This window comes from Panthera uncia, chromosome B4 (genome assembly GCF_023721935.1).
Source record: "Panthera uncia isolate 11264 chromosome B4, Puncia_PCG_1.0, whole genome shotgun sequence".
NCBI lineage: Eukaryota > Metazoa > Chordata > Mammalia > Carnivora > Felidae > Panthera > Panthera uncia.
In genome coordinates, this window is record NC_064809.1 from 30330743 (window position 1) to 30357770 (window position 27028).

At 35.9% G+C, this 27028-nt stretch overlaps 1 protein-coding gene across 13 annotated transcripts in view; it reads right to left on the reverse strand.

Annotated features, from left to right (window-relative positions):
* PARD3 (par-3 family cell polarity regulator) overlaps nt 1-27028 on the reverse strand; it is a 662524-nt gene that overhangs the window by 146718 nt on the left and 488778 nt on the right. For 10 of the 13 annotated variants that reach the window (XM_049626964.1, XM_049626959.1, XM_049626957.1 and 7 more), the window contains 2 exons: nt 24024-24134; nt 9448-9690 (listed from right to left, as the gene is read on the reverse strand). In XM_049626964.1, the coding sequence (XP_049482921.1) occupies nt 9448-9690; nt 24024-24134 (354 nt within the window). The remainder of the gene's footprint in view (nt 1-9447; nt 9691-24023; nt 24135-27028) is intronic. The other 3 variants (XM_049626966.1, XM_049626963.1, XM_049626965.1) reach the window with 1 other exon arrangement.

The window sequence follows — 27028 nt, forward strand, 5'->3', positions numbered from 1 at the left end:
GTACCTAAAATATATAAAGAACTTTTACAACTCAACACCCCAAAAATAATCTGATTAAAAATGGGCAGAATATATGAACAGACATTTCCCCAAAGAAGATATCATGATGGCCAACAGATGAGAAGATGCTCATCATCACTCATCACCAGGGAAATTCAAATCAAAACTACAATGAGATATCACCTCACACCAGTCAGAAAGGCCAAAATCAACAACACAAGAAACAACACAAGATGTGGAGAAAGGGGAACCCTCTTACACTGTTGGTGGGAATGCAAACTGGTACAGTTACTCTAGAAAACTGTAAGGAGGTTCTTCAAAAAGTTAAAAATAGAACTACCCTACGATCCAGTAATTGCACTACTGAGTATTTACCTTCAAAATACAGAAACGTTAATTCAAAAGGATATATGCACCCCTAAGTTTATTACAGCATTATTTACAATAACCAGATTTTTAAAGCAGTCCAAAAGCCCAATAGATGAATGGATAAAGAAGATGTGATATATATACAAAATGGAATATTATTCAGCCATAAAAAAGAATGAAAGCTTGCCATTTGCAATGACATGGATGTAGCTACAGTGTGTAATGCTGAGCTAAATAAGTCAGTCAGAGAAAGACAAATACCATGTGATTTCACTCATATGTGGAATTTAAGAAAAAAAAATACACAAAGGATAAAAGAGACAAAACCAAGAGACAAAACCAATTCTCTTAAGTACAGAGAATACACTGATGGTTACCAGCAAGGAGATGGGTGGGGGATGGGTGAAACAGCTGATGGGGATTAAGAGTACACTTATCATGATGAGCACCATGTAATGTACAGAATTGTTGAATCAGTATATTGTACACCTGAAACTAATATAACACTGTGTTAACTACACTGGAATTAAAATTAAAGGCTAAAAAAAAAGAAAAGAAAAGAAAAAGAAAGGAAGGAAGTCAGAAAGGAAGAAAAAAGCCAGAGAGGAAGTAGGAAGCAAGAGGTAGTAGTACGATACACAGAAACTCAGAGGACAGAGTTCCAGGAATGCCACCGAGTGATCCCAAGTGGAAAGAAGAGGAGTGTTTATTGGCTCTAGGAGGCCATTAGGAAACTATAATATATTGTAGTTCTGGAGGTCAGAAGTCCGAATGAGATGGGTTTCACTGGGCTAAAATCAAGGTGTCAGCAGTGTTATGTTCCTTTTGGAGTCTCTAGGGGAGACTGTTTCTTGCCTTTTCTAGCTCCTAGAATCCACTTGCTTTCCTTGTCTGGTGGCCCCTTCCTGTCTTCAAAGCCAGCAGCACAGCATCTTCAGATCTCTCTGACTCTCCTGCCCCCTCCTTTCACTTATAAAAACTCTTATGATTCTATTGAGCCCACTGAGATAATCTGGGAAAATCTCCCCACTTTATGATCTTTAACTCAATCAGATCTGCAATGTTCTTTTTGCTGTACAGAGCAACACATTCAGAGGTTCCAGGAATTAGGGCATGGGCATCATGGAGGGGGAGGGTAGACTGCACTGTCTACCACATGAAATGCATGTGGTAAAGAAATGTGGGAAGGAAGACACAGCAGTCTATATCAAATCTAGATTAATCTTTCAAGAAGTTTGGATTAGAAGTGAAGAGGAAAAATAGGGCAGAAAATAGCTAGAGGGTAAAAAAGGATTTTTTTTTTAACAGCATGATGAAGATATCTGCATGTTAACCCACTGTGTGGGAGAGTGAGCGGAGAGGCACAGGCTGAAGAAGGGGCTGAGGAGGACTGATGGAGCAGGCTCCTTGCAGGGTAGGGTTGGGGCTGGAAGAAGGAAAGTGACCTACAACAAGCAGGGAGAGAGAAGGAGCCTGGGCTTGGATGGAGGTATGTGGTAGTTTTGGACAGGAGAGGCATGTTGAAGGGAACAACAAAGTTTGGGACATTTCCTGAGATGAATGGAGCTGGCCAAGGTCAGAAATGGATAGCTTACGGGCCCTGAGAAGGGGCCACGGTAGAGCACATTAATTAGCAATGGCACCAACATGCAAAACTCATGATGACAGGAAGATTTACCACCTTTGAGCACTGCTTTCTCACATTTCAAGAAAAGCAAAGGTGAATAATACAAAGTAAATGTAAGTAAATAAAGTGGTATTGACTTTCTGAAGAGCAAATACAACTTTGTTACGTGACCCAACATTTTAAAAAGAGCACGTGTTTAATAACTACCTATATCTAAGAAAAATCATTTTGTTCTATGTTTGTCAGACTTCCCTTTTGACACAACTGGATTTCAGTTTTAATGGGGGAAAAAAAACAAGTTCACAAAGGTCTTTTCTTTTAAAATCCACATTTTCTTTTTAGTGGTAAAATGCATGCAAAAAGCATATGATTATGGTATTTATGTTTCCATTAAGGTGTCCTGAACAAGCTGGGGGAGTCTAGCCTGCTATTTCCCTGCTATTTAGATTTACAGCGGCACAGTACCTATTTTATTTCAATTATACTTGAGGACAATGCACTCTTGGTGGCAAATGATTGCATGGTGACAGTCAGCAAATGCCCATTAGAGCTGCCTTTCTGTGGAGTTTTAACTACAGATTCCGGCATCTGGATATAAAAGTATGAATTGCCTGGTGTCTTCAAGTAAATAAAAATACTATTGACCAGCATTTCATCATTTCTTTATTAGAATTCAAAGCATACTAAACTTTTAAATGGGAGTTGTTGAACTCCCATGAAACTTTTCGTGTCAAGAAACCCTGATTAAAGTTTATGAATATCACACCTGTAAGTTGACCTTTTAAATAAAATGACTATTTAACCATAGGTTAACAATGGACATGAATGATTGCCAAGATACAGTGGTGCCCATGGGGTGCGTCGGTGGCTCAGTCAGTTAAGCATCCAACTCTTGCTCTTGGCTTGGGACATGATCTCAGGGTTTTGAGATCCCTGCTTGGGATTTTCTTTCTCCTTCTCTCTCTGCCCCTTCCCTGCTCATGTGTACACACACATGCACGCACGCTCTCCCTCAAAATAAATAAACATTTTTTTAAAAAGCTGTGCCCAATACAGAAATTATAAATTAGTTCACAGCTTTACTGTTAATAGACCTTAATATACTAACTTATATTAGAGTTCTAATTTCGTTTTATTTGTTTGTTTTCATTAGCTCAAGAAAAGTGCTTTCCAGGGGCGCCTGGGTGGCTCAGTCAGTTGAGCATCCAACTTCAACTCAGGTCATGATCTCGCAGTTTGTGAGTCCGAGACCCATGTCGGGCTCTGTGCTGACAGCTCAGAGCCTGGAGCCTGCTTCAAGTTCTGTGTGTGTGTGTCTCTCTCTCTGCCCCTTCCCTGCTCACACTGTGTCTCTCTCTCTCAAAAATAAATAAACATAAAAAAAAAAAAATAGTGCTTTCCAAAGGGTGAATGGACTAACGGTTGCTTTACAGTCAACTGAGGTGCTTGTTGAAAATCTGGGTTCTTAGCCCTCAACCAGACCTACTGACTCCAAATATCTATGAAGGGAGGGCCACAAAACTGCATTTGTGAGAAGCATTCCAGGTTGTTTGTATACATGCTGAAATGTGAAAAATCACTGTTCTAGAATGCAGTCTGTGACAGTTCTTAAGATCATGATTCCTGCCTGCCTGCCTTGCCTGAAGATACCTTAGTGTAAGTAAAAATGCTAACATTTTAGACAAGGTTTTAGAAATTCAAGCCTCCACATCTCCATGGAGCTTTGCAAGCTTGGAATCAGCAAGAATTTCATGAAAGGAGAACACAAAGAACTTCAAGGAATTCCAGGAAAGCGCAAAATGAAGTCCTTCAAACTGTCAAAGGGCTGAAATCAGTTGAGAGATCACATTCTTACAGGACTATCCCCTGACTTACTCTCAAATAAGCCATTTTACAGTACCCAGCACTTATAAGTACTTACATTGAAGAAGGACTCATTCAGCAATGGCTTATACTGAACCCAGGAAGTCCTAATTTAAGGAGAAACTGTTCATGATGTCATGTATGGAGAATACTTAGAGACCAAGCTACTCAATGACTAAAGTGGTATCAGCAGAGGTACGTGCACACACTGTTGCATGTGTGTTACGTATAAGGAATAAAACCTAGGTCAATTCATTTCAGTGTCATTCTTTGCTTGTTCCTGCAACCAGGAGGGGATGCTGTGCTTTCCTGAGGAAACGCCCATTTCCTAAAAGCAATAGCAACATTAAACATTTAAATAGGGCTTACAGTGGAGTAGGCATAGTGCTAAGTGCTTTATATGCATTAACAGACTTAGTCCTCCATAAGCCTGGTAAAGTAAGTGTCATTATTATCCCCACTTTACAGATGAGGAAAATGAAGCATAGAGTTTATACAGCTGATGGTAGATGAACAAGAACCAAACTTGGGCAGTGTGCCCCTTGGTTCAGGCTCTTATATATTACATTCTACCACCTCCTACTTTATAGTAGGATTGTTGATAGAGGTTAGGAGTTGCCAGGAGATAATGGTGTATCAGAGTGAAGAAGGATGTCTGCCAGCAGACATTTGATTGATAAGGTTTATTTAAGTAGAGGGTAAATAAAATGAAAAGTAGAAGAGCTAATTGAGCATCAGTGGAAACTTTTGCCCACTACTTATTTTCACAAAGTACTGTGGAAATGAATTGACCAGGGGATAGTTCTCCAATAGATAGCCTTGATCTAAGGGTGATCATTCCCTTTGGGCTCTTGTGTGTAACTTACTAGACTCAGAATGCTATTTGGCTCCATGAAACAGAACCTTGATGGAGGGTGACTTAAATGAGGGGCTCAGTTATACAGGTGACAAAGAGGGTGGGCATGCTAGGACTAGAACAGTGTTTCAAGGGGCCAGGTTGCGTCTCTCTTCCTCCACATGGCCATCATCCTCAAGACGGTTAGATCAACCCCACTTTGGAGCGTTCATTCAAGTTCTAGGCAGGAAGAAGGGAAAATGGCAAAGGGAAAAAGCTGAGTTGACTCCACTTTTTTCCAAAAAAAAAACAAACAAAAAAACAAAAACAAAAAAAAAAACCCTGCTTTATAGAAAGTTCCAGCTTAGATCCACTTCGAACTCATTTGCTAGAATGTCACATGATCACCTTTCACTGCAAAGGAGTCTGGGAAATTGAATTCTTATGTGGGCACACTGCCAGCCTGAACAAAATTGGGATTCTATTAAGTAAAGAGGAGGGGAAGAAGAGGTATTGGTGAGGCAGGTAGAATGTCTTCCACAGTGGAGAGAAATGTATCAGAAAGCACTGGATCGGACTCTCAAGTACTCTAGCCAGCTGAAGATACAATGACCAACAGGAAATACAATCTTGCCAAAGAAATGAAGCATCATGAATCATTTACATGGCTAAATCTTTGAGGCCCCTGGTTATAATCAGGATAAAATGTAACTACACCACTGTTTTTGTGATTTTAAGCCTTGTTATTCATATAAAAGAGAAGGGGGGGGGGTTGGCTTCTCTTTAGCAGCAATCCAATATGAAAAGGGCATTAATAAAAGGCATTCATAAAAAGTAGTAAAAATGACACTGTAACCAACACATATAGTCAGATGATAGTTCATGTGTGAATCAAATTAAACAGGCATAGAAATATTTCCAGATGTAGTATGAAGGTACCTTGTAAAAGAAGCATTTTATAAATAATATGTGGAAGTTGAAAAAATATCCTATTTTGTCATCAAATTCACAGCATTTAATGAATTATCCCTGGCTATTTCCATGCAGAACTATCAGATCCACATTTCTGACTATAGGATCAAAACAAAATGATTAAGCAATGAAACTCAGAATACTGCTTTCTTACTAAACAATCAAAATCCCAGAAATACATGCAGGCTACACTTCAGATTGTCGACTGACTACTATACTCCCACAAAATCCAAAAATTTGAATAGTAAAGTTGCACCGGTTCACCAATTGGATATTTTGGTGAAATCCAGTGAACTGATGGGAGTTTCTTTATTGGCTATATTCTTTGTACAGGAAATACACTCTGAAGAGTTTCAAGTTTTATGATTTCATTCAAATGATTATTTTTAAGTTAATATAATCATTTCTAGATCGCCTTATAAGTGTATTATTTCACTGTCTGGATTTAAGTCAACAAACGTGAAGGCACCAAGAGATGGTTTTTTCACTGTCTCAAATTACTGATACTTAAAAGAAGGTTGGACTTCAGGCGTAATTGATTCAATGATGCACCATACAGGCCAAAGGTAGCTGGGTACACACACACGTAAGAACTGCAGAAATTTTGCTGAGAAAAGAGACAGGGGAATGGAGTCAGCCCTGGGCTTGTGGGGGTAGACAAGCAAACCCAAATGAACCTGCCATGGAGCAGCCACGACCGTATTAATGATTTGTGCAAGAGTTTAGATTTTAAAACACATTATTGGCCACATTAAATTAATGTTGTTCATTTGAATGTAATGGTTTTGCTGTTTTGTTTGTATTTAATTTGTAAAGATGTTTGGTTTTATAGTTGTATAATGGCTGTAAACAGAAGGAGTTTAGTCCTATTTTATTTTTATACATATTTAAGTAACATTATAATCAAAACTATTTAATTCTGTACTGCAGAATGAAGAGATTGTCCTTTAAAAAGAGTCTCTATACTACTCAAGTCTGGGAAACACTTTTAAACCACTTTATTTCTGACAGAAAAAGACAATGGAGGTGTTACCACTATTTCCAAGCCAAATTCATATTCTGTGACTGGTTGGTAAAGATGTACTTTACAGGTGCAGTAAGTCCCAAGTTCTTGTATTACTAATATAATTTCATAATGGTGTTTGATGGACATCTTGTCCTCTGCAAAAATAAGAATTGCAGAAAACTAAAAAGTTTCTGTGATCCTTTTTAAAGAAAAAAATAAGTATATCTCTCCTGAGTTGGCAGTGCCTTAGAAATCCTCTAGTCCAATCACCATTTGGGGGCACAGATGCAGAGAACTTAAGGTCCCCAGTGGTACACAGCTGTCAAGGCCATGCATGAGTGAGGCCGAGAGGGGCTTTTGAATATAGTGATATCTATGATGTGATTTCTGAACTGTTCACTGTCTGGTCTGACTCATCCCCAAGACAAAGCCTCCTCTGAAATGTTTTGCCAAGAGGCTTTTTGTTTTTGTTTTTTTAAGTTTATTTAGTTATTTTGAGAGAGAAAGTGAGAATGTGTGTATCAGTGGGGAAGGCGCAGAGAGAGAGGGAGAGAGAGAATCCTAAGCAGGTTCTGTGCTGTCAGCATGAAGCCCTATGCAGGGCTCAAACTCATGAATCTTGAGATCATGACCTGAGCGGAAAACAAGAGTTGGACACTTAACCAAATGAGCCACCCAGGTGTCCCCTAGTGGCTTTTTGATGGAAATTAGTGAGGAGGCTGAGTTTTAGTGTGGGGTCAGCACGGTGCAGAGCCGAGACCACAGGCCGGGATGCTGAAGCACAGTAGCAAATGGTGCTCTGAGCACATAAGCCCTTTTGAAAATTTGCAGACATCTTCAGGGGAGATTTAGACTCTTGCAGGGCACTGGGTTTCAGACTGGAATTTAAACAATCGCTTCCGGCCCTCAGGGACTGGAGAGATCCCTCCTGACTCCCATCTTCCATGGCAGGTGGGACTCCAAAGCCATGTGAACAAACCACTATAAGAACATCCCCTACTTTACCAGATTTTTAAACTAGATGCAGAAGCTGTTGGGAATGATTCATATTTTTATCAATGATCAATACAACATTAATTTTCTTTCAGTTCTTTCGAAAGTTACCAATAAGCAATGCCAGTGTTTCTGCTGCCCTTTCTCCCAAGAAAACACACTCGATGGGACATTCATGGCCTTCAAGTGTGATCTGACCTTTTACACACAGCTTTTACAAGTACAGCAAAAAACAAGTAAGAGATTTCTTAAGAAAATGTTACTGTTACTGATAATGAACTTATTCTTTGAGTCTTGACACATCAATGTTAGTTAACAAGCACTTCGAATCTTCAAAGTGACCACACCAATGTGGTTTAAATAAACCATAACCTTCTATGTTAACTTATATTACTTACTCATCAGGGTCAACATCAAATAGATTTTCATAAAACAATGAAGAAAACCTAAAATCCAGCCAAAAGAAAGAAAGAAAGAGAGAGAAGAAAGAAAGAAAGAAAGAAAGAAAGAAAGAAAGAAAGAAAGAAAACAAAAATAATCTGACTAGATAGAGTTTTACCTTAACGTCTGCTTCCCCTTTTGCTACTCTTTAAAATGCTTCCTTCTGGGTTTGCCGGAAGCTTACCTGTTATGTTTGCAAACCTCTATTAAAAATAGCTGGAAGTAAATAACTAAAACATAGGCTGCTTGCAAAATGTAGCAGCAAGATAACACGTGTGTGCTACAGATGAAATAATTCCAACTCCTCTGCAGTTTTGCAGAGGTCTGTAAAGTGCAGTACCACAGACCAGCGGCACAGCATCGGACCAGAAAACTTTGTAGAAATGCAAATTTTAGGCACTACTCCATTCCAGGTCTACTGAATCAAAAGTCTGGGGAAGGGTTAAGCAATCTGTGTTTGAAGAAGCCCTCCAGGTCGTTCTGATGCAGGCTAAGTCTTGAGAACCACACCTTTTAAGTGAAACCTATTTTGAATGTTCAAAGCCTAGCTCCCCTGGAAAGCAATGATTATAAGAAACTATTATAATGCATGATGAGATTAGCTATTGTTTATGACAATAACAGGCATATGTTTCAGTTAAAAATGAATGATAATTATTTTCTTCATGAACTAAACTTTATAAGGTGTTTGACTATACAAACGGAGAGGCAGAAAAATAGGTTTTTTAAATGTTTCAGAATTTGAAATAATATATAGCCATTAATAAAAATATAGTCAGTTAAATTCTGAAATAAATATGTAGCTGTTAATTGAAAGTCAACATTTCATTCCTTTGTGCTATACTAATATACATAATCACACCTATGGTCTGCGGCTATTAACAAGCAATTTGAAGACTGACTATATTAAACATCTCATTCACTAATTCTTTCATAATAGAAAATCATGTTACCAAAAAAAAAAAAAAAAAATAGGTCCTTTAAATCATAAGTCAAACAAATCACGGCATTCCCCATCTGTTTAATTACCATAACTAGAGGTGCTGTTAGCAACAAAAGGAAATTCAGAATTACAAAGTAAAGGTTAGTTCTCCAGTCTGAGACCATTTTAAGAACAAGATGAAATATGTTGGAATCATTAGAAAAGCTGTCAAAACCTCTGCTCCTCTTTCCATTAGGCTTTGATTTGTGTAAACTCAATACTTTTAGACACAACGGCTTTCTAAAGGCCATTAATAAAAGGCAGCCGTGGTTTGAGAATTGATGAACAATCTACTCCCTTGTCAAAAACTATATAAAAGTTGATTTGGAAGCAATACCTTGATTGCTCCTGCAGCCTACCTGTCTACAGACGAAGGTTTGGAATTCCGTGGCTTCTTCACTTGGGCATACAGAGTATCCATCATATGCCCTTCTCTTGGGCTCTGGGGTCTGGTGTTGAGAGCCACCGAGCCTTCGTAGGAAGACATTCCCCCATACAGCAACTCATCAGTACAACCCAATGTCCGATGAAAATCTTGGATTTCAGCATAGTCACGCTCTCGAGCTTGTCGCTCTCTAAATTCACGAGTTTTGGCTTGAATCCTGTAAAATTAGAACCAAGTTGAAACAAGAGAAACTATGTCTTTTCTAAGAACTGTATATACAGAAATATTCATCAAAATAGGTCATAAAATATATTTTATTTCATGCAGCTATAAGAAGATTGATGGTATAAACAATGTTATATACATTTTGGATTGTCAAGGTAACGTCATGCATGCTCTGAAATAATCACTTCAGATAGCTTTTGTTCACGTCAGTAAGGCATAGTCGTGGTTTACAACTTCATTTAAATTGTCATTTATTAATTAGTTTAAGAAATTCGCCAGTAACAGATAGTTTTTAGGCACCCACTTGGGTCTTACTCATGAATTTTTTTAAGGCAAGAAGTGATTTTTCTTAAAGTTACACACTCACACACATGCTATATATTTATATATTTATGTGTGAGTGCATAATGTATACATCTTACTCATTATAAATATACCATACACATTCAACATATTACAAAGCCTAAACATAATCCACACCCATAATTTCTCTATTAATGGCAAAAGAAGATCTGTTTAATAACACCAGCTTTGATTTTATGTGATGTATACAGAATTGGTAAATCCTGAGATTAAGGACAAGAAGGCATGCTTCCAATCAAATTCTAAAATAAATCTTGAGTGTGTTATAACTAAGAAACAGATCATAAATAACCACTTTTACTGAAGATTGTTTAAATATTTCCTAAGATTTTATTGAGCTACTTGGTAGAAAGGCCTTTTCAACCTATAATATACTGATATAATTTATATCCTAGGTTGATTTCAGCTATCTAAAAATAATTAAACTACTTTCAATAGAATTTTAATGATTTTTGTTGGGAAAAGCATTTCTATTAAATATTTACAAATTTAAATGTATACTTAAAAGTGAAGTCTTATTTATATAAAGTAATATTTTAGACTGTGCTTAACATTTCATGACAAAGTTATTTGTTTTTATCATATCTGATGCAGACCACTGCTAGCATAAATGACATAAATATATATACAAAATAATACACAAAAGATACAAAAGCCACAGAAAGCATAAAAAAATTAAAAAACAAACAAACTATGGACCAATATCCCTCATGAATATAGAATTAAAAATCTTTTGCAAAATATTACCAAGTAGAATTTAGCACTATGTAAAAAAGATTATATAACATGACCAAGTGATGTTTATTGTAGTAATTCAAGGCTGGTCCAACTCAAAAATCAATCAGTGTAATCCAACCTATTAACAGGCTAAAGAAGAAAATCACATGATCATATGAATTGATGCAGAAAAAGCATCTGAAAAAATTCAATACCCAACATGACAGAAGCTCTAAAAAAACTAGTAATAGAGCATAACTAACTTCCTAAACTTGATAAAGAGCATCTACAAAAAACCTATTAGTAACATCATACATTATACATCATGGAGAAAAACTGAATCTTTTTTTTATTTTAAATATTTTATAATGTTTCTTTTTTTGAGAGAGAGAGAGAGAGACAGAACATGAGTGGGGGAGGGGTAGAGAGAGAGGGAGACCCAGAATCCAAGGCAGGCTCCAGGCTCTGAGCTGTCAGCACAGAGCCCAACACAGGACTAGAACCCATGAACCACGAGACCATGACCTGAGCCCAAGTCAGATTCTTAACCAACTGAGCCACCCGGGAGCCCCAAAAACTGAATCTTAAGACGAAGAAAAGGGTAGGGATGTCTGCTCCCTCATAGTGCTGGAAATTCTAGACAGTGCAATCAGCCTAGAAAAAGAAATGGGTGGTACACAGATTGGGAAAAAAGAAATAATTGTGGATGACATAATGATATATTTGCAGGTCTACATACACAGAAAACCCCAAGAAATCTCAAAGTTTCCTAGAACTAAAGATCGAGTTCAGCAAAGTAACAAGATACATCATTAATACACAAAAATCCATTGTATTTCTATATGCTGTCAACGAACATGGGTGCTGAAATTAAGAATATGATGTCATTTACAAGCACTAAAAAATGGAATATATACATAAATATACAGATACACAGATAAACTAAAGGTTGGTTTATAGATATGTATAAACATATATAGATAAATCTAACAAAACATGCATACAACTTGTATGCTGAAAACTATACAATGTTGATGAAAAATATCAAAGAAAATCTAAAACATGGAGAGATTTACTGTGATCATGAATCAAAGACTCAACATAGTAAAGAAGTCAATTCTCTCCAAGTTGAAATCCAGGCTTAATATAATTCCTATAAAAACCCCAGGAAGATTCTTGCAGATATAGACAAGATTATTTTCAAATTTATATAGAAAGAAAAAGGATAGAGTAGCTAAACAATTGTAAAAAAAAAAAAAAAAAAAAAAGAATAATAAACTGGGAAAAATCACACTTCCTGATTTTGAGATGGAATACAGCCATGGTAATCAAGACTATGTGGTATCTGTGGAGGGATAGATACACAGATCAGAGGAACAGAATAAAGAATCCAGAAATAGCCAAGTATGGCCAACTGATTTCTTTTAATTGTGCAAAATCAATTCAATAGAATAAAGCATTCTTTTCAATAAATAGTGCTGGAACAATTAAATATTCTTATGCAAAAACAAAAACAAAACAAAACAAAAAACAAAGTACCCTGGATTTAAACATCGTACGTTATACAAAATAACCCAAAATGGATTATAAATTTAAATGTAAAAATGTAATACTTTAATACTTTAGAAGAAAATTGTCAGGACCTAACACTTGCAGAATAATTCTTAGGAATACTAAAAGCATCATCCATAAAAGAAAAGACAAATAAATTCAACGTCACCAAAACTAAAAGCATTTCCTCTCTGAAAGGCTCTAATAGGACAATGAAAAGACAAGTACAGACCAAGAGAAAATATTTGTAAACCACATATTTGACAAAGAAGTCATGTCCAGAATATACAGGGAATACCTAACACTCAACAATGAGAACAACAATCCAATTAGAAGGGCAAAAGACAAGAAGCAATTTATTTCTCTGAAAAGTATATACTGATAACAAATAAGCAGATAAAAATGTTCAACAACAGCAGCCATTAGGGAAATGCAAATTAAGACCAAAATGAGCTACCACTACACACCTATCAGATCAGCTAAAAAAGTGAGAATATCAAATGCTAGCAAGGATGCAAGGAAACTGCATCTAACATACATTACTGGTGGAAATGTAAAATGGTACCATCAGCTGTAAAACAGTCTCGCAGTTTCTCACAAAACTAGACATGCACTTACCATCCCATTCAGCAATTGCACTTCTGGGCATTTATCCCAAAGAAATAGAAACTTAAGTCCATGCAAAGACCTGTACACAATTGTTCATAGACACTTTGTTTCTAATATTCGAAAACAGGAAATAACCAAAATATGCAACAATAAGTGAATGGTCAAGCAAACCAAAGCATATCCTTATCAAAGAGTACCACACAGCAATACAAATGAACAGACTATTAATATACACAGCAACTGGAATCAATCTCAGGGGCATTATTAAACTATGTGGGAAAAAAAAGTCAATCTCAAAGGTCACATGTTATAAGAATTCATTTATATAGCATTCTCAAAATGACAAAATTATAGACATGGTGAACAGAACACAATGGGGTGATGGTGATCACGGTGGGGTTTAGCAACGGTGAGAGCAGGGGGGTGGGTGTGACCATAACAGATTAGCACGAGGAAGATCTTTGCAATGGAACAGTTGTTTCTTAATTGCATTGGTGGTTACATGAACCACACATGTGATTACATGACACAGAACTATGTATACACATGGCACCAATGCCAGTTTCCTGGTTTAGATATTGTACTATAGGCATGTATGATGTAACAGTTTAGGGTAACTGGATAAAGGCTACACAAGACTTCTTTGTACTGTCTTTGCAACTTCCTGTCAATCAAAAATTAATCCAAAATAAAAAGTTTTTAAAAACCCAGAAAGTTGTCACACAGCATTGCAAGCAAAATTTGCATTTTTCTCCCTTGTTTTCTTCTTACATCAAGGCTATCACCATTATGCCAGTCTTGTTTATCTGAATTTTGGAACTGCTAGGTCATTTTTTTCTAATTTCTTTTATTTCCAGGCTATGAAATGGAAGTACTTAAATTCACCTAGCTTAGTGCTCCTCAACAGGGGTCCAGTGACATTTGAGAAAGGATAATTTGTTACTGTGCACAACTTCTTGCACAACTGCTTATCGCTGAATGTCATCAAGCAGTGTCCTCAGACATGGAGGCAAGCAAAAACGCTTCACATTTTCCCAAAACTTCCCTAGAAGGACCTTATTTCATGAGGTGAAAACCAATAACTTAATTTATAAGAGACTACTGAAAAGTTAATTTTTTTTTTTAATCAGGAAGGGTCCTAGATTCTAATAAATAAAAGTCCCACAGACATAATACCCATAGGAGAAATAGTAAGTCAAATTCTAATGTCAAATTTAGCTAAATTTATACTAGAATTCTTATTATAGTCTAGTCTACTTATTCATTTAGGAGTGATTATAACAGTCAAGGATGTTATTATAAAGGCTGATTACTACTAAATATTAGATATTCATGATGAAAAGTTCATATAAGTTCAGAGATAATTTTATTCTTTGCATCATACTGTCTTTTTGACTCTGTATTCAGGCAGGAAAAACTACAGAAGGGAGAAATTACTTCTTTCTTCAATTCAATGGGATATTATTTGAAGCTCATTTATGATCACTTATCTGACAATCCACTTTACTACTATATGTGATACCATCAGACAATCACCTAACTACAGGTAATATCCAGGATGACTGGGCATTCACATAAGTCTTGAAGTTTGGGAACCTGTAGAAATTTGGAGGGCTACCATAGATATAAAGCCAAACTCTCCATATTTTAGGAGAACCCCCTAAAATCAAAGACAGTAATGGATTGGTTTATAAATGAGTGAACCCTATGGTAGCTGAACTTCAGTCCACGGAAAGTGAAGAAAATCCAGTTTACTTATGTTAGAAAATGCAGCCCTGTTAACAGAAGAAGCCACCAGAAAAAGAGAATGTGAACATTCTCTTCTCAAGGGAAGCACAAAACCTAAATAATCTCCCCAAACTTCTTGCACAATTGTTTCAATATATTATTGACGGGCCCTGGAACTGAATGCTCTTTTGTTCCAAATTACACAGAAACTAATCTTCATTTTGGGACTCAATTTCTATCAAGTCAATTGCTCAGAAGAAGTGCTCAACAGTAGCATGCGGTACTATTCATAAAGCCCAGTCCCATTTGCTTTCTTTTACCCAAATTTGTACATTATTACTAGTTGCCACTAATCATTGAATCCAATAAACATAGTCACGTCTATAGCACCGTCTAAAGGCATTAATTTTTGTCTAAGCTCCAATAACATATGAACTTAATATTTTTATTGTTTACCTTGTCGTCACCAATGAATTTATCCCCAAGCCACAAAAGCTATTTGCATCCCTTTCTTCCCTGGCAGCTCACACTTGTGACGGAAACCTCAGAATGAAACTGCAGCATACCTGTGGCTCAGGAAGTGGGGCTAGTGCCACAGCAGGCTAAAGAATCTGGTTACCAGCTTGGACTAACGTGCATTTTCAAGTTCATTCTAGGAATCATTGCTAATGAAGCCTGCTGCTGTGCAAATGGCACTGAAAAGTAGATTTTTAAAACGAGGAACACACTATGGTTTGTGAATTGTAGTGACAATTCACAGTCAAATTAACAAATGATTTTCTTTATTATATACTCTTATACTTGAATGTCTTGTTTATTGTAAAGTGAGAAATGGGACTCTGGAACGCAACCATGTTATATTTACATGTAATATATTTTCATTATTTCTTGAGAGATTTATATTAGAAAAGAAATATTTGGATCAGGGGAGAAAATATCTTTGGCATCTTAATGAAAATAATATAGTTTCTTAAGGAAACTTAAAAAAAAAAAGACAGTGATTATACTGCAGTTCAGCCTTTAATAGTTCCAGATGGTCAGTGCTATGAAAGGACACCTCTTCTATTCTTTTATCATGACCCTCAGGTCACAAATTATCTCTAAGATGTGAGAGCCATTCGTTTTTCTGAACAGTCAGGTTGTTGTTTAGCATTATCCCTCCTATTTATCTTGGGCCAAACTTCAGCAATCACAGAAGTAACTGATTAGCCCAAAACTTAGCCAAAGAAATAAATGTCTATTGCTGTAAGCGTTTCAGATAGTCCTTCATAGTTATACAAGAGAACTATTCTGAGAGCAGACAGCCGTAGTGACTGATGTTGATGGGCAACATCATCATGCACTATTTTCCTGCTCTTGAAATATAAACAAAAGCAAAACTTTTAAAACTTTGTAAGACTTTTAACAAGTGAAGAATTTATCATATCAGTCTGTTATGTTCGAACATAAATATTCTCACCCTTTTGGTAAAAAAAAAAAGAAAAGTATCTTGCACTATGATAATGAAATTGCCTTGAACCTGCGTAGAAAACAATACACAAAATAATGTAATATACTAAATAAAGTAATAAGGTTAATTTCTTTCCTGCTGTCACTAAATTCATGCTAACAGTCTCTCTTCAGCTTGACATCAATTAATGATTTTAATTCTAGACTCTTGTCACAGTGTTCACCACCTTTTTCTCTAATTAAAATGGATGATGCATGATGAAGACACACAAGACTTCTGTTCTTGTAACATTTCTATTCATTAGGATTTTTTGCTTTTACAATAAATGGCTTTTAGCACTAATTGCAGTAGAGTAAGATGAAAATAACTGTTTTATGACTATGAAGTATGGTCTTCATATATCCAGAAAAGGTACAGGCATGAGAATCACTACCGAGTGACCAACTCCTCAGGATGGAAATCAATGGTCTACTTAAATCCTAAATACGTCACCTCCAATGTAACAAAACTTCGATACATGGAACAACCATGGTGCATTTTTTAGAACACTCCAAGAAATAGAAATTGACCTTTAATAATGTTAATAAAAATGCTGTAAATGTCTGCAGAAGATAAAATATACTAATATTAGTTTCCAAAAAAACATTAAAATGAATGTTGCATTGCTACATATCAGATAGTTGTTAAATATCTTCAAAACAATGTTTAAAACCTTGCAATCAACTCTTTTGGGAAACATTTTATCCCCAACTTATTGGCCTGCCATCCAGAAGCCTCATTCTGGGAACAAAGATCTTTTCCTCACAGTACTTCCTCTCTCTGAAAATCAGTATTACAGACATTCATCAAATAAAACCTAAATGCATGGCAGAATGAAATTTAAACTACAATATAACTGGAAGCAATGGTTCAGTTTAATAGTAGCTTGTGGTCAACTGAATGAATGCTGTATTTGCCCCTTAAAACACCTCATCAGATGGAAGACTTCAGAAATACTGTGGCTCAACTCCTCAATCCATCAGGCAACCCTGCTACATAAATCCCACAACTGGCTCCTCCCAATACAGAAGCTTCCAATTTGGCATCAATGCCAAACTCCGAAGAGAGGGACAATATTCCACTAAATTTCTTACTTTGAAAACAGCCATCATTTTAAGTGGGATTTTATCTCTTGGTAATATTGAGGTAAAAGATAATTGAGACGAAAAGACTTCCATATTCTAAATGGGTCCCGAAAAAAAAAAAAATTCATGACTAGGACCAACTGTTTTGAAGGTACATTTCCTGTTCAAGGGAAAATGGCAAGTTGTACAAATCCACAGTGGAATCGTACAATAGGTGGGGAAAAGTTAAGCTTCATCCCTTAATACTAAAAGTGAAATGATATCAGTTTTAAAATATTAAATGGTGGTTCGCCTGGGTGACTCAATTGGTTGAGCATCCAACTCTTGGTTTTGGCTCACAGTCATGGGATTGAGCACCACATCCAGCTTTGTGCTGAGAGCAGAGCCTGCTTTAGATTCTCTCTCTCTCTCCCCCTGCCCCTCTCCCCTGCTCATGCTCTCTCTCTCTCTCTCTCTCTCTCTAAAATAAACATATATATGTATATATGAATATAAGTGCATATTTGAATATATACATATATGTATATATTTGAATATATACATATATACATATATACATACACACACATATATATGTATATACATATGGCTAAAAGTTGAAAAAGAGATTTAAAAAAAAAAAAAAGCATTCACAGAGATACCACAAATGACTAACACAAAACCACAGAATCTAAGGAGTTAGAAGAACACCTCCTTCCTATGAGCCCCTGTGCCTACATATGGGTGTAGAATTTCTCCACTTTGCTAAATACCTAAGTTCTTAAGAACTAGATCTAGACTCCAAATTACCATCTCTGGAGAGTGTTCATTATTAACTCTAGCCTGTCAACCTATTACCTTCCCAAAGCTCTGCAGTTAGCTATTTTCGCATTGGTTGTATTGCCTTATATCAATTTTGTAATGTTAACAGACTTAAATCTTTTCTCCCTCTTAACAAAGGTAAGGGATCCCTGAGAGAAGGAAGAACAACATAACACAAAATTTAGACCATCATATGGTATGTGTAACATATTGTGAAACGACAAAAACTTCTCTTTATGCTGACTAATGAAACACTAGAATAATTTTTCACAAACCAAAACACACACAGTCTTACAGATACTCATCCACTCACATTATGTTCTGACTATGAGTAACAAAGCACCTACAGTTATTTCCAACTCAAACAGATGCTGCAATGCCAAATACATCTAAGACGGTTCTCATCAAATACAAAACTGCCTCTTCCTACTCCAGTTATGTTCTCTCAACAAAATCCATTCCAAACACACACATGCACACACACACACACACATACACATGCTCAATATTGGTCTAACTAGTGAACTTCCACATAGTTAATAGACTGTTTAAAATTTTTGTTCACCTGCAACAATAAATTTTTCTAAAAAATGTCTGATGAAACTAATTTCAGTGATTAGAGGTGATTTTTCTGAAGGACTGAAGAGGCCAGAGAAAATATGGAAAATTCTGCTACAGGATAGAAAAATGTAGATTTTCTAAGAGGTTACTTTTTAAAAGTTAAGCTTTGTTCGAATGACAATATGTGATCTAAATGCAAAGATTATCCAGGTTACCTGGGTTCTACGGTCAGAATTCAGGGAGCCTGAATACTAAGTTTGAAGCCAAAATGAGTAAAAATTTCTCTTCTCTTTCAGATACACGGGGAATACACCTATTACTGCTTTATTGATTGTTTCTCCTGTAATTTCACAAACTTTTTATCCATGCACTTTAAACACACTTTACTACTACATTATAATATTTTTAAATGTTAGCTTAAATGTTAACTTCTGCATCTTTTGAAAAGGATCTTACCAACTAAGAAACACCACAAAAAAAGTTTCTATCAAAATTTCAAGTAATTACACAAAGCAGATATTGGAAACAACTGGTAAAACCGAAAAAAGAAATGCCAGTGAATGGGAACCATATGCAGAAATGCCACACAAAGTTGCAAAATGATGCACCGAGAACTGGGTGTAGCACATGCAGCACATACAGTTTAATGGCCCCAGTACTGGAAACACGAGCTTTTAAGAAGGATTATCTCTTTGAATAATGGAACATTTCTAGCCATACATTTCCTTAGCAGATTTATAAATATCCTTCACATACTGGGAGAATTTCATAAGAAATTCACTTAACTTTTTCATGTCTCCACTAGAATCATTCAGTCCCCTTTAAAATACTTCCAAGAACAACTTACTACATAGATACAGATAAGAATATCAGAACAGGTATCCCTTGCTGAGTAATACAAAATGCAAGCCAGTTAGCATCATATATATAATAGAATGAATAACATATGAAGTAAATATTTCAGAGTTGAGGAATCTGGCCAGATAGTACAGAGATTTCATCTTTCAGACCTTTTTCCTTCTTTCTGTCCTTCCTTCCCATCCATCCATCTGTTCATACAGACTTGACCTTGTTCCAGAAAAAAATTTAACATGGTTTTCTAAGAATGTACAAAAATGCAAAATAAATCAAAATGAAAATAGATTTAGCTTTTTGAAAGTATGCATGTGTGGAAATACATATTTTATAGGAAATAAATTGGAAAGGCATAGTCTAGTATGTTAACAGTGATGTTATTACAGATAAATTTTTATTTTCCGGGCTTAAATTTATGTTTTTTCTTTCAAATTGTGTATAGATTTAGAATTAGAATACATTAGATGTAGACCTTAAAAAGGTACATGTTTTAAACAGGTAAAAACATGAGGGGAAGAAAACAATGGAAAATGAAAGACAGAACAGAAATAAGATGCATAAGTAGACAAAACAGAAGCCATGAAATATAGACAGATCACCAACAGTGGTTCTACATTTGCTCATGATTCTGGGAAACAATCAACCTTGAGTTCCACAGTCAGTTAGATGAATGAGCTGGATATGGCTGACCCAGGAGCCAATGGTCTTTGCCAGTATTTCCCAAGTGACTGAATTCTGAGATGTTAGTATTCCACAGAAAACAAAAAGTGAAGGGGGATGTTCTGTGAATAAATGAGTTAGGAAATGATGAATCTCTATTCATATCTTGGTAACTCACAAGGTACATTAACATAATTAGAGTTTTGAGATATAATGGAGTAAAGAAATATGCATCAATTGGCTTAACCAAGTGTTTCTCAAAGAGATTTGCATTGTGGAACCCTTTTTCTACTGCTAAACATTGTTTGGGAAACTCCCACACTACACTGTTCAATATCAACCTTTAAAGCCTAAGGGGAGGTACCACTGGAGCAAAAATACAATAGAAAGCCAAACATTACTTCAGACACTTGGTCACCATAATGGAAGCTAAGTGAGCCTGAAGTTACACAGATCATTTAATTAAATATATTCTATTAGGAGTTTGAAGCCTAATCTTTTTGTGGTGGAAATGAGCCAATGGGGGCTTTGTCCCTAGGCACACCTGAAAGACAACCCAATAAGAGGCAGCAAGCACTGAATTCACACCTCGGCTCCAAATACCAATCACTCTGCTTCATTTCCCCAGCTAGCCCAAATGTGGCCAACAGCATCTCTGAAAGGCAAGCAACTAGGTTCAGAGCTTGGAGTCAGAAGTCAAAATAGCACATCATGGGACCAGCTAATTTTACCCTTGGCATTATCCCCAGACTCCCTGCTTCTCAGGAAGAGAGCCTACACATGCAGTCTCAAGTTGCTTGGTAGGGCAGGGCTAGTAGAGACAGAGGACAGATCTATGCTGGGCTCTTCCTATGTGAACAGCATTTATTCAAGACTCCATCTCCCAAGGATGATAGCAGGTAGAAAGGAAAGGGGAGGAAGTTAGCAAAAATGAAATCAAATGTAATCTCAGACCCATGCTCAGAAGAATCTAATTTACTTTAACTATCTAAATAGATCTTAACCTGGTAGGAGAACACATTTGAAATGACATTGTCTTTTCAATTGTTCCATATTTATATCTTGAGTCATATTCAGGCTTCGTGGATGTGTATGGTCAAAAAACTATTTTTTGGATTGGGACATGTCATAACTAATAACTAAAGGATGTCAGGTTTTCTATTTAAAAAAAATTTTTTTTACATTTATTTATTTTTGAGAGAGAGAGTGAGCTAGTGCACAAGTGGGGGAGGGGCAGAGAGAGAATGAGACACAGAATCTGAAACGGGATCCAGGCTCTGAACTGTCAGCACAGAGCCTGATGCGGGGATTGAACTCCCAAACTGTGACATCATGACCTGAGCAGAAGTCAGATACTTATCCAAGTGAGGCGCCCCTGGTTTTCTTTTTTTTTATTTATTTATTTTTTTTTTTATTTATTTTTTTATTTTTGGGACAGAGAGAGACAGAGCATGAACGGGGGAGGGGCAGAGAGAGAGGGAGACACAGAATCGGAAACAGGCTCCAGGCTCCGAGCCATCAGCCCAGAGCCTGACGCGGGGCTCGAACTCACGGACCGCGAGATCGTGACCCGGCTGAAGTCGGACGCTTAACCGACTGCGCCACCCAGGCGCCCCTGGTTTTCTATTTTCATATGAAATCACCCAAAATAATTTTGGGAATTCAAATAGCTACAGTGGTAAATAATGTTAAAAGAGATGCTTCACTACTAATCCGCAATGAGTAAAGGCTATGATGAGAATATAAGCAGTGGTTTATTTATTTTTATCTATTCCTCCACTCAAATTCTTCCCAAAGAAGTTGCAATTTGCATTCTCCAACAAAGCACCGCCAGTGCCACTGGTCAGAATAGAAAGGAGGACATACAAAAGGTTTGCCTTATCCAAATACCAAACACTAAACGAGCCCCACTTATGTAATTCACTAAGTCTCATGCATTCACTTGCTCTATTACAAGATCCATGAGTTTAAATAAAACATACTTATAAAAATTGTTCCTGAAGTACAAAGTCAGAGTATAATAGTTTCCTTAAATTATGAAGCTAATTGATTTTTTTTAATGGACCATTCACTGGTTCCTTGACCCTAAAAGATTTTTATTCTAGGCCTCCTGCACATTGTAAATTCATTATGACCAACCTAGTTCCCAGAAGTATTGCATCATTAGAGGTACAGAGATGGAGATTAAAAGCAAAACTGAAAGTGAACTGTGCCTTAGGCAAATTAATAATACAAGTGAAACCATTATGTAAAAATCATTGTTTGCCTGTAAAAATTTGACTATGCATAATAACAAGTATCTTGGAAAATGGTGATAGAATTCTGCATTGAAACACAGTAACCATCTTAAACCGGAAGAAAAGAATATTTCAAATAAGAACAATGGTACAGGATACATGAAGCTATCCCCTATAGTTGGCATCAAAATAGAAAAGAGGTATAATGTTTCTATTGCTCAGATTGTTCTCTAACAAATCACATATTTGCCTGTGGATAAATCTGAGTACATACATTTAGTTGGTATATGCTCTCTTCCTTTAGGGGCAAGAAAGACTTTTAGGATAGAAGTTTATAGTACTGAGCAGTTGAGCACCATATTATATACACTAAGGAATATTGTGTGCCTTGGCCTGACAACAGTGAGCCATTAATAAGTTTGGGGGTCCCAAAATTGAAAAGGATCAAAGAGTCCTAGAAATTAAGAAAATGGAAGGGTTTAAAACAAACAAAACTGGAGAAGTACCAGAAGAAAGAACCTAGACTTGCATCATAAATTAAAAGTCCATACTTTTCCCCCCTTGTATATTTAATGTTCTGGAAAGCTACAAACAGAGAATCAGAGTAACTATCTTAGCCCCAAACCTCAGATATAGGAGAAAGATGACTGGAAAAATATCCAAACATTAATCTCTTGTAAAGAAAACCATCATAGATTATTCTTTCTAGTTCTTTCATTCATTAAGCGTGAGATTGAAAGTACCCTGACTCTAGAACTGTTAGCAAGAATCTGGAATTGAAGGTGCTGGACTCTAATCTTAGTTATGGACAATATTTAGTCTTTCAGCCTTGAGCCAGGCACCAAAAACTTCCTCGTACCCCAGATTACTCAGAGTACAACAGGCATATTATCTCTTGCTGCGGCACCTCTGAAAATGTGAAGTGATGATACAGAGGGGGCTCCTTATGAGTCTGCAAACTCTAATGACAAAAATGTGAAGTGGCTTTCTCATCCCCGGGGAATGACAACAAGAGAAATTCTAATCACTTATCAAAATGGGTTTCAATATCTGTTAAGGTAACTTTTCATTCATTTTACTGGTTTTCGGGTTCTTATGGAATGTCTCAACAAGAGATAACAATCAAATTTAAGTGGAAAATTTCACAAAATATGATAGGAAAATAGAAAGAAAGAAACAAATGTCTCGTTTGAGAGAAAAACAACATAGCCCAAAAGCAACAGTCTCTTCAATTGTTGTTATAAATCAAAATATTTTAAATGAGATATCAAAATTCAAAGTTTTATTCCCAGAGAAATAGTCTTAAAAATTATTATAAAATACTATAAACTCATAAATGAATGAAACAGAATTGTAAATATTTCTTTGTGATTTTAAAAGTGATTATAAGTTCAGTCTTAATGTTTATTTAATTATGTTATTATGCTATTAATGTTATTTATCTAAACTATCTCCTAGGCAAAGATCTTAATTAAAACCATTTAAACTCACTTTAATGCCTCAAATAAACACATGATTTTTTCTTTGAATCTTTCTTTACATTGTATTTATTCCACAGAAACACTAAAAACCATTGGAGTACAAATTCTTCATATTAGATAAAAGAAAAAAGAGTGGAAAAGAAAAAAAGCTCTATCTGACGAGGGTTAATCAAATGACTGAAGTCTACCTCTCCTGCTCCTGCTTCATTCGTATCCTCTCCTCTTCTGATGTAAGGGAGTCCTGTATTTTTATTTTACCCGTTTTCTCAATCTTGTCATCTTTTCGATGTTTGCCAAACCTGTTGATAACAAAAAATTCTAACTTGTCAATATATACAAAATGAGTTTTCATTCTTTTGTGACAAAGACATATGTACTCAATGAAATGTGAGCTGCCTCAAAATGAGGGCCAAAAGGTCACCTGCAAATCATGATTTTTGCCCAATATTAATATTTTCAATCAATTTATTGGAATTACTTTTAATCAGAACTTTCCAGAGACAACCCTTTTGAAAATGGCCTCAATACCCATTTTTCTTTTGGCAAAACACAAGTAAACAACTTCATAGTTCATCCTTATTGAACAAACAATAAATGTATAGGACTGAGTGCTGAATACTTCAAATGATAGAGGCCAAAAATCTGCATTAGAATGGGTTTCTCTTAAGACTAAAGAATGGTAATCCACAATCATCTATTTAATAATCTCTCCATAAACAACTATTCTTTACTTTCATAGGTTTATTGGAAACATTCATCATAGTTTAAAAACTGACAAACAAGGCCATGTTCACAAGGTTTAAAGTACAAAGGATAATTTACACTGCTATAACACTTTGAGCTTATTAAATTGAAAGCTTTAAGGCATTCTCATCAAATACTATTCTGAAATCTGATGAGAAGCAATTGGTGAATGTGGAATCTATATCTGATCAAAAACAAACATGAGGAACATACACATGATTGAAAACCAGTCCACATAAACTTTCACAGATGGCTCCTGAGCTGGGCAGCTCTGTGAAAACACAAATACCCTCTCTGGCATCCAAGGTATCTCAGAAGCCTAGGCTTGCTATCAATTCTTTGTCCTGTTCTGTTCCTTTTCTCTATAAAAGACCATGTTGTTTGAACACGTGCTCATACATGTACTACCTACCCTCAAATAATACTCATCTTAGTGATTTGGTCACCAGATATTTCAAAAAATAAACCTTTTATAGATAGTTCTTCAACTAAGCAGTCATAAATATATAAAATATGTTATTTCTTTCTGAAGACAAAGTAGGAATCTGACTTATGCTGATAATCATATCAAAAAGGAGAAGAGTTAAAAAAAAAAAGGGTAGTTGAAAACTGATATAAAAGAGAAAAAAAGTACTTCAACTAATGGCTTGGTTTGTAGCATAGGTCTTTCTTTTATTAATATAAATCTAATTTCAAATACGAATTTACAGTATATGGGAATGTACATGTGTACACAGGAACATCTCATACATTAAATAGTAACACTGTTTGCAAAGGGGTTTATAAATAAGAAAGGGACATGGGGTGCCTGTGTGGCTCAGTCAGTTGAGCCTCTGACTCTTGATTTCAGCTTAGGTCATGATCCAAGGGTCTTGGGATCAAGCCCACGTGGGGCTCTGCACTCAGCATGGAGCCTGCTTAGGAGTCTCTCTCTTGCTCTCCCTCTGTCCCTCTCCCCCACTTGTGCTCCCTCTCTCTGAAATAAATAAAATAAAATAAAATAAATAAATAAGGAAAGAAAAGCATTCTTTAAATGTTAAAAAAGAAAAAAGTTAAAATACCACCACCATTTCTTTAATAATTATGTATATTATTAGAGAGCATTCAAAAGTGCCTATAAAATTAACTTCAGACCATTGCAATTGCAAAGAGAAAAAAAAATCCCTAAGAACTTGAGCCCGGAATTTGACCACTTCTTACAAGGGATAAATGTACTATGCTTTTAAAACTAATAAATATAAAGCATTAAAAATAAAAACTAAAACTTTCTCTTTCCTTTATTTCTGTCAATATATCAATAATGCCTAAGAGTAAGGCATAATGACTGACTTTATAGAATGAATTAATAAATAAATGAAAGAGTGAACATAAAAAACTGATACATCTCAGTAGGAGCCAACATCTAAAGCATAAGTTCATTCATTTGACAAAAATATATTAAGCATCTACAGGGGGTTCAGGGAAGAGGACAGAGCTGGACAAATTAATTTGAGCATCATCAGCATGTAGATGGTATTTAAAGCCCCCATGAGTTCCCATCCTGAAAATTCTGCAACACTGAGGCATCTGGAAATATAAAATGTATCAAATTCTAACATCAAGAAAAGTGCAAATTCAAATCTAAACATATGATATTTACTTATAAGAGGGATTCCTAAAGAAATCATTTTAACCATTTTTCAGTTCATAAATATCCCTCAAATGATGCAACATTGCCATATTGACCTGTTTTGTTTTCCTTTTTATGTTTTTTTTTTTTTATCTTTGAGAGAAAGAGAGAGAGAGAGAGAGAGAGAGAGAGAGAGAGAGAGAGGCAGGCAGAGAATTCCAAGCAGGCTCTGCACCGTTGGCACTTGAACATGAACCATGAGATCATGACCTGAGCCAAAATCAAGAGTCAGATGCTTAACTGACTGAGCCACCCAGGCGCCCCTGTTTTGCTTTTAAAGAAGTGTTTTGGTTCACATTCTAGATTACATATATTCAAAACTGTATTTTATTTAAAAACCACTATGCCATGACACAAGATATATAATTGATCCTTGAACAACATGGATCCACTCATACCCAGATTTTTTTCTATAAATACAGTATACTACTATATTTCCTCTTTCTTATGATTTTCTTAATAACATTCTCTTTTCTCTAGCTCACTTTATGGTAAGAATACAGTAGATAGTATGTGTAATATACAAAATATGTGTTAGTACATTGTTTATCTTATTGGTAAAAAGATTACCTTACCTTACCTTACTGGTAAGGCTTTTGGTCAATAGTAGGCTATTAGAAGTTAAGTTTTAGGGGAGTCAAAAGTTACACATGGATTTTCATCTACACAAGGTATTGGTACCCCAACTCCCGTATTGTTCAAGAGTCAAATGTATATCTCTTTGTACCAAGAGGTACACTTTAATCTTATAAGAGATCATGTACATTTTCTCTTTGAGTT